The 14,949-nt window shown below is 44.3% G+C and overlaps 1 protein-coding gene across 1 annotated transcript in view; it reads left to right on the top strand.

Annotated features, from left to right (window-relative positions):
• Window positions 1–721: 721 nt before the first annotated feature.
• Window positions 722–14,949, top strand: part of naa25 (N-alpha-acetyltransferase 25, NatB auxiliary subunit) — a 26,255-nt gene continuing 12,027 nt past the window's right edge. Inside the window, exons 1-17 of the mRNA XM_012830273.3 lie at window positions 722–848; window positions 3,082–3,167; window positions 3,514–3,652; window positions 3,766–3,884; window positions 5,737–5,811; window positions 5,942–6,049; window positions 7,024–7,102; window positions 7,372–7,483; window positions 7,669–7,758; window positions 8,047–8,219; window positions 8,604–8,716; window positions 9,285–9,498; window positions 9,744–9,833; window positions 10,034–10,214; window positions 10,616–10,715; window positions 11,182–11,333; window positions 11,986–12,111. Coding sequence (XP_012685727.2) covers window positions 791–848; window positions 3,082–3,167; window positions 3,514–3,652; window positions 3,766–3,884; window positions 5,737–5,811; window positions 5,942–6,049; window positions 7,024–7,102; window positions 7,372–7,483; window positions 7,669–7,758; window positions 8,047–8,219; window positions 8,604–8,716; window positions 9,285–9,498; window positions 9,744–9,833; window positions 10,034–10,214; window positions 10,616–10,715; window positions 11,182–11,333; window positions 11,986–12,111 — 2,015 coding nt within the window. The 5' untranslated portion in view covers window positions 722–790. The remainder of the gene's footprint in view (window positions 849–3,081; window positions 3,168–3,513; window positions 3,653–3,765; window positions 3,885–5,736; window positions 5,812–5,941; window positions 6,050–7,023; window positions 7,103–7,371; window positions 7,484–7,668; window positions 7,759–8,046; window positions 8,220–8,603; window positions 8,717–9,284; window positions 9,499–9,743; window positions 9,834–10,033; window positions 10,215–10,615; window positions 10,716–11,181; window positions 11,334–11,985; window positions 12,112–14,949) is intronic.

The raw sequence follows: 14,949 nt of genomic DNA, 5'->3' as shown, positions 1-14,949 counted from the left end.
ATAGCTGAGACTAGGCCGGGACACATAGCTGAGACTATCTCAGATGCAAGCAAGTAAATGCTGAAGTGAAACATGGAGACCCTGTGAAGCACTAACATGATATTAGATTATATGGTGGGGCTTTTACAATGACAGGTTGCTTTATGCTGGGAAAATACTACAATCAATACATTTTTAAAGGATAATATGAGACTAGATTCTGGTGTCTACTATCTGAAATATGGTAGTGCTGACCTTGCCTATCTCTGGTGTCCCACCAGAGAATTTCAATGTCTGTAGACGGGCTCTGGTCCTAATTGCTAGCTGTCATTGTTATAGATTAAGAATTCATTTTATAACCTAAGAGATCAAGTAATCTTACATCGAAGCGCCAAAATGGAGCATTACGTCAACTAAAACTGTTCATCGCTGGCTAAAACTGGTGTTTCTCCAAATAGTTTCACAAAACAGGATCAACATTTTTGGACCGCGTTTTGACCCCTTTCCATAGACAGAGCGCGCCTCTTTATGGTAAAACTAAACGACTAAACACAATCGTTTAATCTGCCTTTATTTGATTCTGCCCTTAAAGTTAAGGCGCCTATGTATTTGCCATCTGAATATTTTTTTTATAAATGTTTCAGTATAGAAGGGTATATTTGATTAATGAATTACTGTTAAACAGCGCTAATACTCTGCCCAGTGCTGTACGTGTGATGTATGTGAAGGAAAAGCAATCGCCCTGGACCCTTTTCTTTCCGGATTGTTTTCTAATGCGCACGCGCAAAATATAATCCTGGTAACCTCCAACATGGCGGCGAGGGGCCATGTGCAAGACCCTAACGACCGGAGACTCAGACCAATTTACGGTAAGTGATCATTATTTGCTGCAAGTATGGATCCCCCTCTGTAGGCTTTGAGGTTTGATACGCAGTGTCGAGGTGGTTCCCGTGCAGGTAGTTTTGAACAGAGTCTATCGATGATATTTAAGGCCCCTATAGAAGAGCCTCGGACTTGCTTACTCCGCACAGCCGGATGACAGTGCACCTCAGGATTCCTATTTGTGTTTCAAGGGCTTCATTGATGTCCCCTCATTTCACTGTACGTGATGCATTGCTGCCATGTCCTTAAATATATGTGTGTAGGCTTGATGGTCTCTGTTTTGTAGTTACGGTAGGTAGATAGATAGTGGTGTTCTACCTGTACAGTAACTGGAGATTTGATAGCTTTCAAAATAAGATGAGGAAAGTGTTAACTAGCCATTGTAGGCTAACAAGTTAGCTCTCGGCGACAGTTGTGCAAACGTGCATAACGTTCCCTTTAGATTTGGGCTATACCTGAAATATAACTATTAATGAAAATACGCTTACCAAAGCATTCACTTATAACTTTGTAGCAGCAGCTTTTGCTAACTAGCTAGCCTGCTATACGTTAGCTTTTGATAGCATGCTAGCTAGATGATTTGGTTTCTGCATATAGTTATCTATAATTAACCTACCAGAAACGATAGGTAGCCAGCTACATTCCTGGAAAGGCTAGCTGCTGAGCTAATCAGAGGGTTAGCCACAAGCGTTCTTGACAGCAGCTGCTTGTCATCTATGCAGCTGTGAGCAATGGCGGTAGCATAGGCTCAAATGCCTGGTTCATTCAGTGAGCGTTCCGCCCAGGTGAAATGCAAATGTGTTCGTATGCAGAGAAACGCGAAATAATAATTCATTCAATAATTCGACACATGACTGCTGTGTTGAAACGGAATTCGATAAGGAATTGCGTGTTTATAAATGGCATAAGTTGGTAACGACAAGATTATCAGAGTAAATTAAAAGGCATGAAACATGACCTATGCTGTATCTGGAGTGGTAGCATGGGAACGAAACCTCACTGGAGAGGTTCTGGACTGAGTTTAGGGCACATTTTATCGAGGCCGGCCTAACTGGAGAGAAGATGTTTGTGTTAGTGACGTGTTGCCTGTAGTTGGTGTGGTCAGAGTTAGAGGGGAGCGTGGTGGCAGTATGGGGGGGGTGTTGGTGTACAGAAGAGACTCCATCTCCAGTATCATGAGTTTGAACCCTAACCAGCCAGCCCTCTGCAGTTGGTTAATCACGCAGAGATGCTGAGAGGGTGTTTTCTGCTGTAGGGATGGTGATTCCTGTGTCATGCTTTCCTTCTGCCCCCCTCTCTCTCTCATGTTCCTGTGTGATTGATCAGTTCTGTTTGTTTAAGGTTCGATTCCAGCTCTGTTCTCTGAAGTTAATGTTTCGGTATTGGGTCGTGTTTAGCAGTTATGATATAAACCTATTCTAGCGTTCCAGTATGGCTTGAAAGGTATATAACTTCCAGTTCTACAAGTGTTTCCTAAACCATTTCCCCAAGGGAGACCATCCCATGTAAACGGCCGTGCGCAGGTTTGAGTCAGATTAGAGCACAGGTGTACAATAGTAAAACAAAATATAACACAGCGCAACATGTCAGCTGTGAATACCTGATAAGACTGGTGTGCCTTTATAATGTCATGGGTTGAATAGATGAACTTGTGATGTGATATTCAGAGCTGTAATAATTTAATTACCTAACCATGTAAATAAACAAATTGCTGTCAACTGCGTTGTGTTGTGCCTTTTGTCAAATTCAGCAAATTGCTCATCACGGCCCTTTAGCTGTCCGTGCAGTGTGTGCATTTAAACTCTCATGTTGTCCTGTAAATGGGAAACAAACATGGTGGATCGGATCAAGCCATAAACAATTCCAACCAAACTTTAGGAGCACGGAATTTGATTGGCATGTTGAGCACAAATATCCACAACCTTTAGGCAGACCAGCTGAGAACATTTAATGACTGGGGCATAGGGATTGCCCAGTGGTTGTACTAGCAGGATGAGCTGTGGCTCTGGTTAAGCTGGTTGGGACGGCTAAGAGAGGCTCAGCTCAAGCTTACTAAAGTGTCTTTTAGGCAAGAGCCTTAACTTGGCTTAGTACCTTAGCTTAGAACACTCTGGGGAAACGCCTCGGAAAATGTAGGTATATCTTAGTCTATATGTGGGAAGGAGGAGCGCGCGTGTGTTTTTTTTAGGTGTGAAGCTCTCTCTTTTCCCCTCCCCCCAGATTATCTTGACAATGGCAATAACAAGATGGCTATCCAGCAGGCAGACAAGTTGCTCAAGAAGCACAAGGACTTGCACTGTGCCAAGGTACACACAACACACCAAACACACTCCTGTTTTAGCACAGATACACTTGTCTAACCATAACATATATGGTGGGCAACACACCGTCTCACACACATATAACTGAATATATGTCCAACCCTCCTATACCATATAATGTCCAACCCTCCTATACCATCTAACCATAAGTACAGCCCTAATAGACCTATGTACCACGTCACAAAACTACTACACGCATACACACACACATTGATGAGTGTAATTTATGTGTGTCTGTGTGTGTGAGAGGGAGAGAGAAATCTGTGCAGGTTTTTGAACTGGACGTATGGTGGAATGAGATTTGCTTGTGTGTGTGTGTGTGTCGCTGTAGGTCCTGAAGGCGATTGGCCTGCAGCGGACAGGCCGACAAGAGGATGCATTCTCATTGGCTCAGGAGGTCGCCGTCCTGGAGCCCACTGACGACAACTCGCTACAGGCCCTCACCATACTCTACAGAGAGATGCATCGGCGTAAGACATTACTATATGCTGTTCCTGATACAGGTGTGTGTACATACTCGTGAGCGTTGTCACTTCTAACTAACTAAAAATGAGTGTGTGTGTGTGTGTGTGTGTGTGCACAGCTGAGCTTGTAACTAAGCTGTATGAATCTGCCGTGAAGAAGGTTCCCAGCAGTGAGGAGTATCATTCTCATCTCTTCATGGCGTATGCTCGCGTAGGGGAGTACAAGAAGATGCAACAGGTCAGTGTCTCTCTCTCTCTCTCATGCACACACACACGCACACACACACCTAGCAAAACTGACAGCCTAGCGGGAAGGCCGATGCAGCAGGTCAGTCTCTCTATCTCTCCCTCTATCTCTCTATCTATCTATCTATCTCCCTCACTCTGTCTCTCTTCCACACACACGCATACACACACGCATGCACGCACGCACACACACACACACAGGAGGACAGGCCTGGAGTGCTGCACACCTGAGGGCCTAGAAGGAAGGCCTATGCGAGGGCTGAATGTTGGCAGGCCTGCGTAACATGACTTCAGGAGTCTCGCCAGCTCTGGTTTGCCGCTGAGGCCGCTGATTCTGCTTTAAAGGTGTAGTCCTTGATTGTAACCCATTACACTTGTCGTCAAATTCAGCAAATTACTCTAAGTTCTAGTTTGTGGGCTCAAAAAATCTCCAGTGGTCGTGCACGGCCCTGGCTCTGTAAATGGGAAACAAACGAAGTGGCTCGGACCGAGCAATACACTATTCCAGCCAATCAAAAAAACACTGAAGAGAGGGGTGTATTTGATTGGAGGTTGAACTCAAATATCACCAACCTTTCGCCAGGATCGAGTAGGGGAATGCATGGATTATCGAATATCTGGATAATCATTTGATCCATTACTATTCGAACACTAGTATCCCTTTTCGGTTATTCTGTACATATTCTGAGATACTTCAGCAAATACTTCTTCTGTTCGTTTGTGGAGATGTACACTCACAACAATTTATTTGTGGAATGAGATGTCACCATAGACCAATCCTATGTATACAAACATTGCGGCTCGTGACCGCTACCTGGTGGCAGATAACCACCAGGTAGTAACAAGTAGCCTACTGGTAGAAAATTGACCATCTTTTTTTTTTTTTTGTGTGTTTTATCATTTTTCCGTGATGTATCAGATGTATATTAAATAATATCTGTTTACAGTAATAGTTCTGTATGCCCACAGCAAATTGAAAAGGTAACGTGTCTAGTTAGGGGAAAATCATGTAATCCTATGAGGAAACAATAGGCTAGTAATGTTGCCTTGTGTTAGCAGCTAGGTAGCAGTTTAGCCACATAGCAACGGCTCTCTAGAAATGGTAATACCAAAGAGTTGTGCCGTCAGCTGTAATATTAATAAGAAACGAAATCCCAATGTGAAATTTTATGCTTTATCTAAGTATAGAGACTGTCGAGAAGTTAAATTGCCCCGGTAGCATAGCCAAGACAGTCGGTGTCTATTAGGAATTTTAGGATGGGTGTCGTTTGATGGACGCAGCTGTTCGGTCAGCTGTCTTTTTGGGGGGAATCCTGTGTGAAAATAGATCACTAAAGTGACTAGTGATCCTGTTGATGGGAATATATTTTGTAGTCTGTGACTGCTAAAGTTTTAAAAATGATATCGACATTATGGGAAAATGGTAAGGTTGTTCTCATTAAAGTCTATGGGAGCCATAGACTGTCTGTGACCAGCCTCCTGTGCCACAATGCAGAAGTATTGGTCTATACACACTCACAACAAAAGGTTGTAGGCCTACTACTTTCCCAATACATTTTCCATTTACTGTAGCCAGCCCCAAATAACCGAATAACCGTTTGTGGATTCTGTCAGATATTCGAACATCCAAAATGGTTAATATGCACACCTTTATGAACGAGGACTGTGCCTTTAAAAGGACAGAGGGCTGGTTAGGCTGGTTAGACAACTAGATTTCTGATTGAGGTTTTAGCTTTGATTAATCATCAGCTTTTGTAATGTGATTGTTGTTTTTGGTCGGTGTTGGTTGTTGTGTTCATGTCGGGTGGTGTGTGCTGTTGATAAACCTTTGTCTTTGTTTGCAGGCAGGAATGGCTCTCTACAAGATTGTTCCCAAGAATCCCTACTATTTCTGGTCTGTTATGAGCCTACTTATGCAGGTGGGTAGCTGCCTAACACATATGCATGTGCAAACTCAAGCTCATGCACACACACACACACACACACACACACACAATCTGTCTGTATGGGTTTATATCTGTGTGTGTGTGTGTGTGTGTTTGTTTTCAGGCCATCTCTGCTCAGGATGAGAAGCTGGCCCAGACCATGTTCCTGCCTCTGGCAGAGCGAATGGTGGAGAAGATGGTGAAGGAGGAGAAGATTGAGGCAGAGGCAGAGGTAAGAAGTGTGTGTGTGTGTGTGTGTGTGTGTGTGTTTCTGTGTCTATATATAGTGTGCACTGCGACTTTAAAAATATATCTTCTGGTTTAGGTTATAGGTTAGGTTATGTTTCCATATTGGGATGTGATGTGAGCATGATACTGAAAAGTCTGTCGTGTCAACCCAAACTGATCTGTTGAAGTATTAATTTCAGGACTGAAATAAATGTGGTAAATTAAATTGGCATTCTAAAAACATTGACGGATGACCAATCAGATGAGATGCTAACGCTAGGTCCGGGCTAGCCTTTAAACTATGCTACTATAACTGAGAAAAAGCTAATTGTTTCTTGTACAGGGGTGTAGTGGATAACGCTAAGAGAGTGGATAGCTCCTCCCTGTAGCGTTGTGTTTCCTCAGATTTGGACGTTGAAACATGCATGAGAATCATTTAAGTAGTACAGTAGACAAGTCCCTTACTTAACTTCTGGATGACGTTAGTTATTTGCCTCGTAAATTAGGCCTGTAGTATTCAACTTTAATATCTTTAGCTTGCTAGCAAATGTAACCGTATGTTTCGTCATGAATATTCAAATGTATGAGATTTCATCAGTAGCGCTACTTATTCAGTGGCTGAGGTTGAGTTTGGGCTTTTAGGGAGGGGTGAAAGCACACCACTATAAAGGAAATGAGTGTGATAGTTAACACACAACAAAACAAGGGCTTTATTGCGCAACGGAATGCGGCCCATTCATTGTTATATCTCGATTTCATTGTTTTCCTAATTGTTGGAAGCCATAATTGTCATTTTAATTGAAATTCAATTCATTTCACAACCGTAGAGTGTGTGTGTGTGTGTGTGTGTGTGTGTACGAGGTGTGTACGAGGTGTGTACGCCAAGACTGACTCAGTGGTTTGTTGGGACAGGATGTTACTGAGGTTTGTGGGGACAGGCTGTTACTAAGGTGTGTGTGTGTGTGTGTGTGCGCGCAGGTGCAGCTGTACTTCATGATTCTGGAGCGGTTGGGGAAGTGTGTGGAGGCATTAGAGGTGCTGCGTGGACCACTAGGAGGTGAGGGGCGGAGTCAGCTCTGACTGACACGTCTGTGTGACCAATCTGAGGACTTTGTGTTGGAGACATGAGTTGTCAATCCCATACCGATCAATAGAAACTGTCTGACCCTTCAACATTTTGTGCTGAAATGTACTGAAAAACGTTACTGCCGACGCTGTGCTGAAACGTGTGCACTTACAAGGACTAATAGTCTGTGTGTGTGTGTGTGTGTGTGTGTGTGTGTGTGTGTGTGTGCGTGTGCGTGTGTGCGCACTTGCACGTTTCAGATAAGCTGACCAGTGAACTGCAGTGTAGGGAGAATAAGTGTATGCTGCTCTACCGCCGTCTGGAGCGATGGCCTGAGTGCAACGCCCTCTCACATAAACTACTGCTCAAGAAGTAAGAACACACACACACACACACACACACACACACATACACTCTCTCTCTCTCTCTCTCTCTCTCTCTCACATACATACACATGGTCTCACTCACTCCCTCTCACTGGGAGAGATGATGGTAACACTTCCTGCTTATCTCTCACTTCCTCATCACCTTCGCTCTCTATCTCTCCTCTTCTATAGTCCTGATGATTGGCAGTTCTATCTGTTGTACTTCGACTCCCTCTTCCAACTGATGGACCAGAGCTGGACCCCCCCGTCTGAAGGAGAGCAGTACGTCACACACACACACACACACACAGCATCGTCAGGCATGTTGACAAGAAAATAGGCTCACTCAGACCAGTGTGCACACACAAGCCAACACTACCTGACCTCACCCACCGACCCAAACACCATATACCCTACACGTATACCATTAGTTTCAGTGTGAATAAAAGCTTGTGTGTGTGTGTGTGTGTGTGTGTGTGTGTGTGTGTGTGTGTGTGTGTGTGTGTGTGTGTGTGTGTGTGTGTGTGTGTGTGTGTGTGTGTGTGTGTGTGTGTGTGTGTGTGTGTGTAGCTGTCCTGAGGGTGAGGTGCAGACCTCTGTGGCCCAGGCGGTGTGTTTTGTGGAGGACTGCGTACGTGGGGAGGACAACAAGGAGCAGCGCCCACTGAGAGGGCCCTACCTGTCCCGCCTAGAACTCATCCGACGACTCCGAGAGAGAGGACTACCAGAGGCCTCACAGCTGGGTAAAGGCGCACGCACGCACGCACGCGCACACCCCTTACACAACCCTACCGATCTATCTCTCCTAGAAACTCATCATATGTCTAGCAGATCCCATTGCAGTCACACATTTTATCCCTTTTACATCATTTTCCATCATCACTTGCCTGTGATCCTTCTTTGTGCTCTAGAAGTTGTTACGTTTGAGATCTATGTATGTTGCAGTGTTTAGCGCTAGTAGTATTTAAATTGGAGAGGCCTGTGTGTTGTTTGAGATGTCTATTTTGCTGTGAGTGTGTGTGTGTGTGTGTGTGCATTAAGTATTTCAGTTTGAGATGTTTGTGTTGCAGTGTGTAGTGCAGTTTGGCCATGGTATAGTTATATGCTTTTCTCCATTTGTCCTGCAGGGGACCCTCTGGAACTCATGGTGCAGTTCTTTGTGAAGTTTGGAGATAAACCATGCTGTATCACCGACCTGAAAATCTTCCTGGACCTGCTGCAGCCAGACGAACATGTGCAGGTGAGATTATACCAGGCCAACTGGTTAAGGGTGGCTACTGCCAGAGAGGCGGCGGTACGATCCTATCATGATATTTGGGTCACAATACGATAGTCAAGTTGATTCTGTGATGCGTTGCAGTTTATTTCTCCCATATATTTTGTTTCGTATACTAGGAGTGAGAGTAGACCAGATTAACGTGTGCAGGTCAGATTAGACCAGACTACCTTGTAACAATGAGATTAGACCAGACTAGCATACACAGGTGAGATAAAACCAGACTAGCATACACAGGTGAGATAAAACCAGACTAGCATACACAGGTGAGATTAGATCCGGCCAACATGTGTAGGTGGGAATAGACCAGACCATCAAGGAAATTCAGACCAGACTAGAATGCATCAGAATAAGCGCAGAAGTCCCCTCTCAACAGCTGATGGTGAATCTGATTCTGATTGGGAATGACTCACTCACTCACTCACTCACTCACTCTCTCTCTCTTTCTCTGTCTCTCTCTCTCTCCCCCCCATCTTTTTCGCTCTTCTCCCCTTCCACTCTCTCTTTCTCTCACTACCCAACCCCCCTCTAGTTCGCCAATCGGCTGATGGAGGGTGTACCTCTAGGCTCAGGCGAGGAGGGCGGAGTCGGTGCCGGGTTGCCAGGCGATACGCGCGCACTGCAGCGCCACCTGTGTGTGACTCAGCTAAGCCGCGCTCTGGGCCTGCATCACGCACTCGACACAGACAGCAAGTTGCAGCTCATCGTGCAACTCAAAGCCCACTACCAGCACGGCCTACAGTTTGGTAAGACAACTACACACACACACATACACACACACACATACACACATACTCTCTCGCACTCTCACTCGCATGCACACACTCACACATGGACCAGTACTACTCAGAACCCACTACCAGCACAGCCTATATTTTGGTGAGACACACACACACAGACCATTCCTACTCATTAAACAACTTGGAGCTAACTACTGACCGGCAGTTTGACAAGACAACTTTTGTGTGTGTGTGTGTGTGTGTGTCTTCAGGGAAGTCGTGTTTGAAGACGGAGCTGCAGTACTCGGATATGTACTGCCTCATGGCTGCACACGTCTACATAGACCTGTGGATGGAGACTGGTGAGGCCTCTCTCTCTCTCTCTCTCTCGCTTTTGTTCTTCCAGTACCTCATGTGGGATGTATACAGTCAGTGTGTCATTTCTAAGTGTGTTTGTGTGATAGTTACCTCTCTGAATGAAGTCTTACAGAGGGGACAGGGGAAACGGCACACACAAAGACTATGTTTAATGTGCCACGGCGTGTGTGTGTGTGTTACTTAGGGGATGAAGCGATGCTGTGGCAGAGTGTGTGTGTGCTGGAGGAGGGTCTGACTCACAGCTCATCTAACGCCCAGTTCAAGCTGCTGCTGCTGCTGCTCTTCTGCCGCATGGGAGCCTTTGAGCCAGTGGTGGACCTGTACACCAGCCTGGACGCCAAACACGTCCAGCACGATACGATAGGGTATGACACACACAAGGAGACACACATAGACACACACACAGACACACCCAGGAGCCTTTGAGTTAGTGGTGGACCTGTACACCAGCCTGGACACCAAACACGTCCAGCACAATACAATAGGGTATGACACACACACACACACACACACACACACACACACACACAGAGAGGAAGCTCTCACCCAGTGGTAGACCTCTACACCAACCTTGACGTCAAACACGTTCAGCATGACATGATCGGGTACAACCCACATGCACTCATAGTAGCCTTTGAGTGTCCAGCACGGTAGGGTAAAATACACGCACCGACACACAGACATGGTAAGGAGCATTTATCTCTAAATGTGTGTGTGTGTGTGTGTGTGTGTAGGACTGTCTTATAGCTTCTCCTGTGTTTTGCAGGTACCTCCTGACGCGCTATGCAGAGGCTCTGGGCCAGTTTGCGGCCGCCTCCCAGTCCTGTAACTTCTCCCTCAGGTTTTTCCACTCTAACCAGAAAGATGTGAGCCTGCCTCCTCACCCTCACCCCTGCACACAGACACACACACAAACACAGACACACACAAACACAGACACACACAAACACAGACACACACAAACACAGACACACACACACACACACACACACACACACACACACACACATTCATTCGCTTAGACATTCTTCCTCACCCAGACACACTCGCCTGACTCACACTCACCATCACAAACACACACACTTACACTCGCCTACTTTTCTCAAGTTTATCACTCGCACTCATACACACACACTCATTATATACACACATACACATACAAATTATGCAATATACACACACACACAAATGCACACTTTAATAAATGTACTTCCAAATGCTGTGTAAAAGAGTTCTTGTTTTTCCTGTCGGCCTGTAGACTTGTGTTTCATATAGTGTGTGTGTGTGTGTGTGGGTGTGTGGGTGTGTTTGGGCTTTTGTGGATGTTTGTAGACCTCAGAGTACATCATCCAGGCGTATAAGTATGGAGCGTTTGAGAAGATTCCGGAGTTTATTGCGTTTCGGACGCGTCTGAACCACTCGCTGCACTTTGCTCAGGTGCGCACGGAGCGCATGCTGCTGGACCTCTTCCTGGAGGCCGACATGTGAGTCTCTGACCACACCCACACGCATCTGACCACACCCACACGTCCCTGGTCACACCCATACGCATCTGACCACACCCACACGCCCCTGGTCACACCCACACGCCCATGACCACACCCACACGTCCCTGGCCACACCCACACACACCTGACCACACCCACATGTTCCTGACCACATCCCTCTCCCAGGGTCAGATCTCTACCAGATTGCTGCTCTCTGATTTCTGACCCCTCCCTCTGTGACCCCCGCCCCTCTCACTGATCCCTCCCTCTAAGAAGCCTCTACCAGAGCCATATAGAGCTGTCCCCGCCAAACGTCAAATTTGCCCGACAGTCACATGGTTCATGGCTAAAACTTTGGTAAAATATTTTGTTGAGATTCTGAAAAAAAAATATGCATATAGAATGTGCTTCATTTTACATCTTACCAAGATGCAATACAGTTGCTCATAGTTGTTCAAACTCCTTGTATAGTTGCATTGACTAACTCCTCCCTCTGTAAGCCCACTCGTCTAACTGGCCCCTCCCTCTCTAACACTTTCCCTCATCCTGATCAGCTGTATGCCCAGTCAGGACAGCACCTAAGTATTTTCTGTAGTCGTTTAATGTGCGTGTGTGTGTGTGTGTGGTGTTGTGTTGTGTTCCTGCGTAGCTCGTCGTCTTTAGAGGACAGTGTGAAGGCGATGGCATTGAGTCCAGAGGACGATGACATCCCTTGGGACTGCATGAGGGACAACAGGGACCTGACGGTGATGACCAGCTGGGACCCACCCGACCGGTAGGCCTACACACACACACACACACACACACACACACACACACACACACACACACACATGCACACACACATACATGCACACACACATACAGCGTAACCGTGACAGCAACACTGTCGTGTCACTCTCGCATTTGGGCCGTGACACGACAAAATCAGTCCAGTTGGTCAAAAAAACTATAATTCGTTTTAAAGGTAAAGGCCAGGTATTTAACAGACGCTTTTACCTAAAGTGACACACAGTCACCTTGCAGTGGTTGGGAATCCAACCCGACTAACCACTGCACCACCACACGAAACAGTTGTGACGTTTTATTACAGTGCATGAAATGCCCTGTATTGTTATTCCTTCGTTTCTTATTACAGTGCATGAAATGCCCTGTATTGTTATTCCTTCGTTTCTTATACTTCTTCTACTTCTTATTACAGTGCATGAAATGCCCTGTATTGTTATCCAAACTTTTCTTATTACAGTGCATGAAATGCCCTGTATTGTTATCCAAACTTTTCTTATTACAGTGCATGAAATGCCCTGTATTGTTATTCCTAGGCTTCTAATTACAGTGCATGAAATGCCCTGTATTGTTATTCCTAGGCTTCTTATACTTCTTCTTCTTCTTCTTCTTATTCTTCTTACCGACTTCTGCGATTAATTCAGCTCGAACCGCTTAACGTACAAACTTCGTTCAAACTTTGTCACATGGGTCTTCTAAACGACACTTATGCTATGTATTTTTCATTTTTCTGAACTTTATACTTTTTAAGATATTAAAGAAAAACGAATACAAATTTTCCCATTGGGCCATTATGACATCATAATAGGGTCATTAAACTGGCTTGCACCTGTGCTTCACTGACACCTGCGCCAAGGTTCCAAGGCTCCTCTTCTTTCTGTCCCTCTCCATTCAACTGTATAACTAGGAATATTAAGAGACACCCTCCATACTCTACTTTTTTTTTCTCTCTATCTTTCTCTTTATCTCTCTCAGTCTACTTTCTTTCACACTCCATATCTCTGCTTCACTCCATTTTTCTCTCCTTCTTTCAATATTTTCCCTCTTCACTCTCTCTTCTTTCCTTCTTCCACTCTTCTTTCCTTCTTCCACTCTTCTTTCCTTTCTTCACTCTTCTTTCCTTCTCCTACTCTTCTTTCCTTATTTTACTCTTCTTTCCTTTCTTCTTTCACTCTTCTTCCTTTTCTTCTTCCTTTCCTCAACTTTTGCATTTCATGCACTGGTATTTCCTTCAGGAAATGCATTTTCTAGTTACAGTGCATGAAATGCCCTGTATTGTTATTCCTAGGCTTCTTATTACAGTGCATGAAATGCCCTGTATTGTTATTCCTTCGTTTCCTATTCTTCTTATTACAGTGCATGAAATGCCCTGTATTGTTATTCCTTCGTTTCTTATTCTTCATCTTATTACAGTGCATGAAATGCCCTGTATTGTTATTCCTAGGCTTCTTATTCTTCTTATTACAGTGCATGAAATGCCCTGTATTGTTATTCCTTCGTTTCTTATTCTTCATCTTATTACAGTGCATGAAATGCCCTGTATTGTTATTCCTAGGCTTCTTATTACAGTGCATGAAATGCCCTGTATTGTTATTCCTAGGCTTCTTATTACAGTGCATGAAATGCCCTGTATTGTTATTCCTAGGCTTCTTATTACAGTGCATGAAATGCCCTGTATTGTTATTCCTAGGCTTCTTATTCTTCATCTTCTTCTTATTACAGTGCATGAAATGCCCTGTATTGTTATTCCTAGGCTTCTTATTACAGTGCATGAAATGCCCTGTATTGTTATTCCTTCGTTTCTTATTCTTCTTCTACTTCTTATTATTCTTTTTACCGACTTTTGCGCTTAATTCAGCTCGAACCGCTTAACTTAGAAACTCCGTTCAAACTTTGGCGTGTAGGTCTTGTAAAGGACACTTATGCTATGTATTTTTCATTTGTCTAAACGTTATACTTTTTAAGATATTAAAGAAAAACTAATACAAATTTTCCCATTGACTTACATTGGGCCATTATGACATCATAATAGGGTCATTAAACTGGCTTGCACCTGTGCTTCACTGACACCTGCGCCAAAGGTTCCAAGGCTCCTCTTCTCTCTGTCCCTCTCCATTCAACTGTATAACTAGGAATATTATTCTTTCCTTCTTCCACTCTTCTTCTTTCCTTCTTCCACTCTTCTTTCCTTCTTCCACTCTCCTTTCCTTTCTTCTTTCCTTCTTCCACTCTTCTTTCCTTCTTCTACTCTTCTTTTCTTTCTTCACTCTTCTTTCCTTCTTCCACTCTTCTATCCTTCTTCCACTCTTCTTTCCTTCTTTTACTCTTCTTTCCTTTCTTCTTTCCTTCTTTCTTTTCTTCTTCCACTCTTCTTTCCTTTCTTCACTCTTCTTTCCTTTCTTCTTTCCTTCTTTCACTCTTCTTTCTTTTCTTCTTTCCTTTCTTCACTCTTCTTTTCTTTATTCTTTCCTTCTTCCTCTTCTTTCCTTTCTTTCCTTCTTTCCACTCTTCTTTTCTTTCTTCACTCTTCTTTCCTTCTTCCACTCTTTCTTTCCTTTTCTTCTTTCACTCTTCTTTCTTTTCTTCTTTCCTTTCTTCACTCTTCTTTTCTTTATTCTTTCCTTCTTCCACTCTTCTTTCCTTCTTCCACTCTTCTTTTCCTTTCTTCACTCTTCTTTCCTTTTCTTCTTTCCTTCTTCCACTCTTCTTTCCTTCTTCCTCTCTTCTTTCCTCCTTTCCTTTCTTCTTTCCTTTCTTCTTTCCTTTCTTTCTTTCCCTCTTCCACTCTCCTTTCCTTTCTTCTTTCCTTCTTCCATCTTCTTTCCTT

Source organism: Clupea harengus, chromosome 12 (genome assembly GCF_900700415.2).
Source record: "Clupea harengus chromosome 12, Ch_v2.0.2, whole genome shotgun sequence".
Taxonomy (NCBI): Eukaryota; Metazoa; Chordata; class Actinopteri; order Clupeiformes; family Clupeidae; genus Clupea; species Clupea harengus.
The sequence above is the reverse complement of the archived record's forward strand: the minus strand, read 5'-3'. Positions and strand labels throughout refer to the sequence as shown.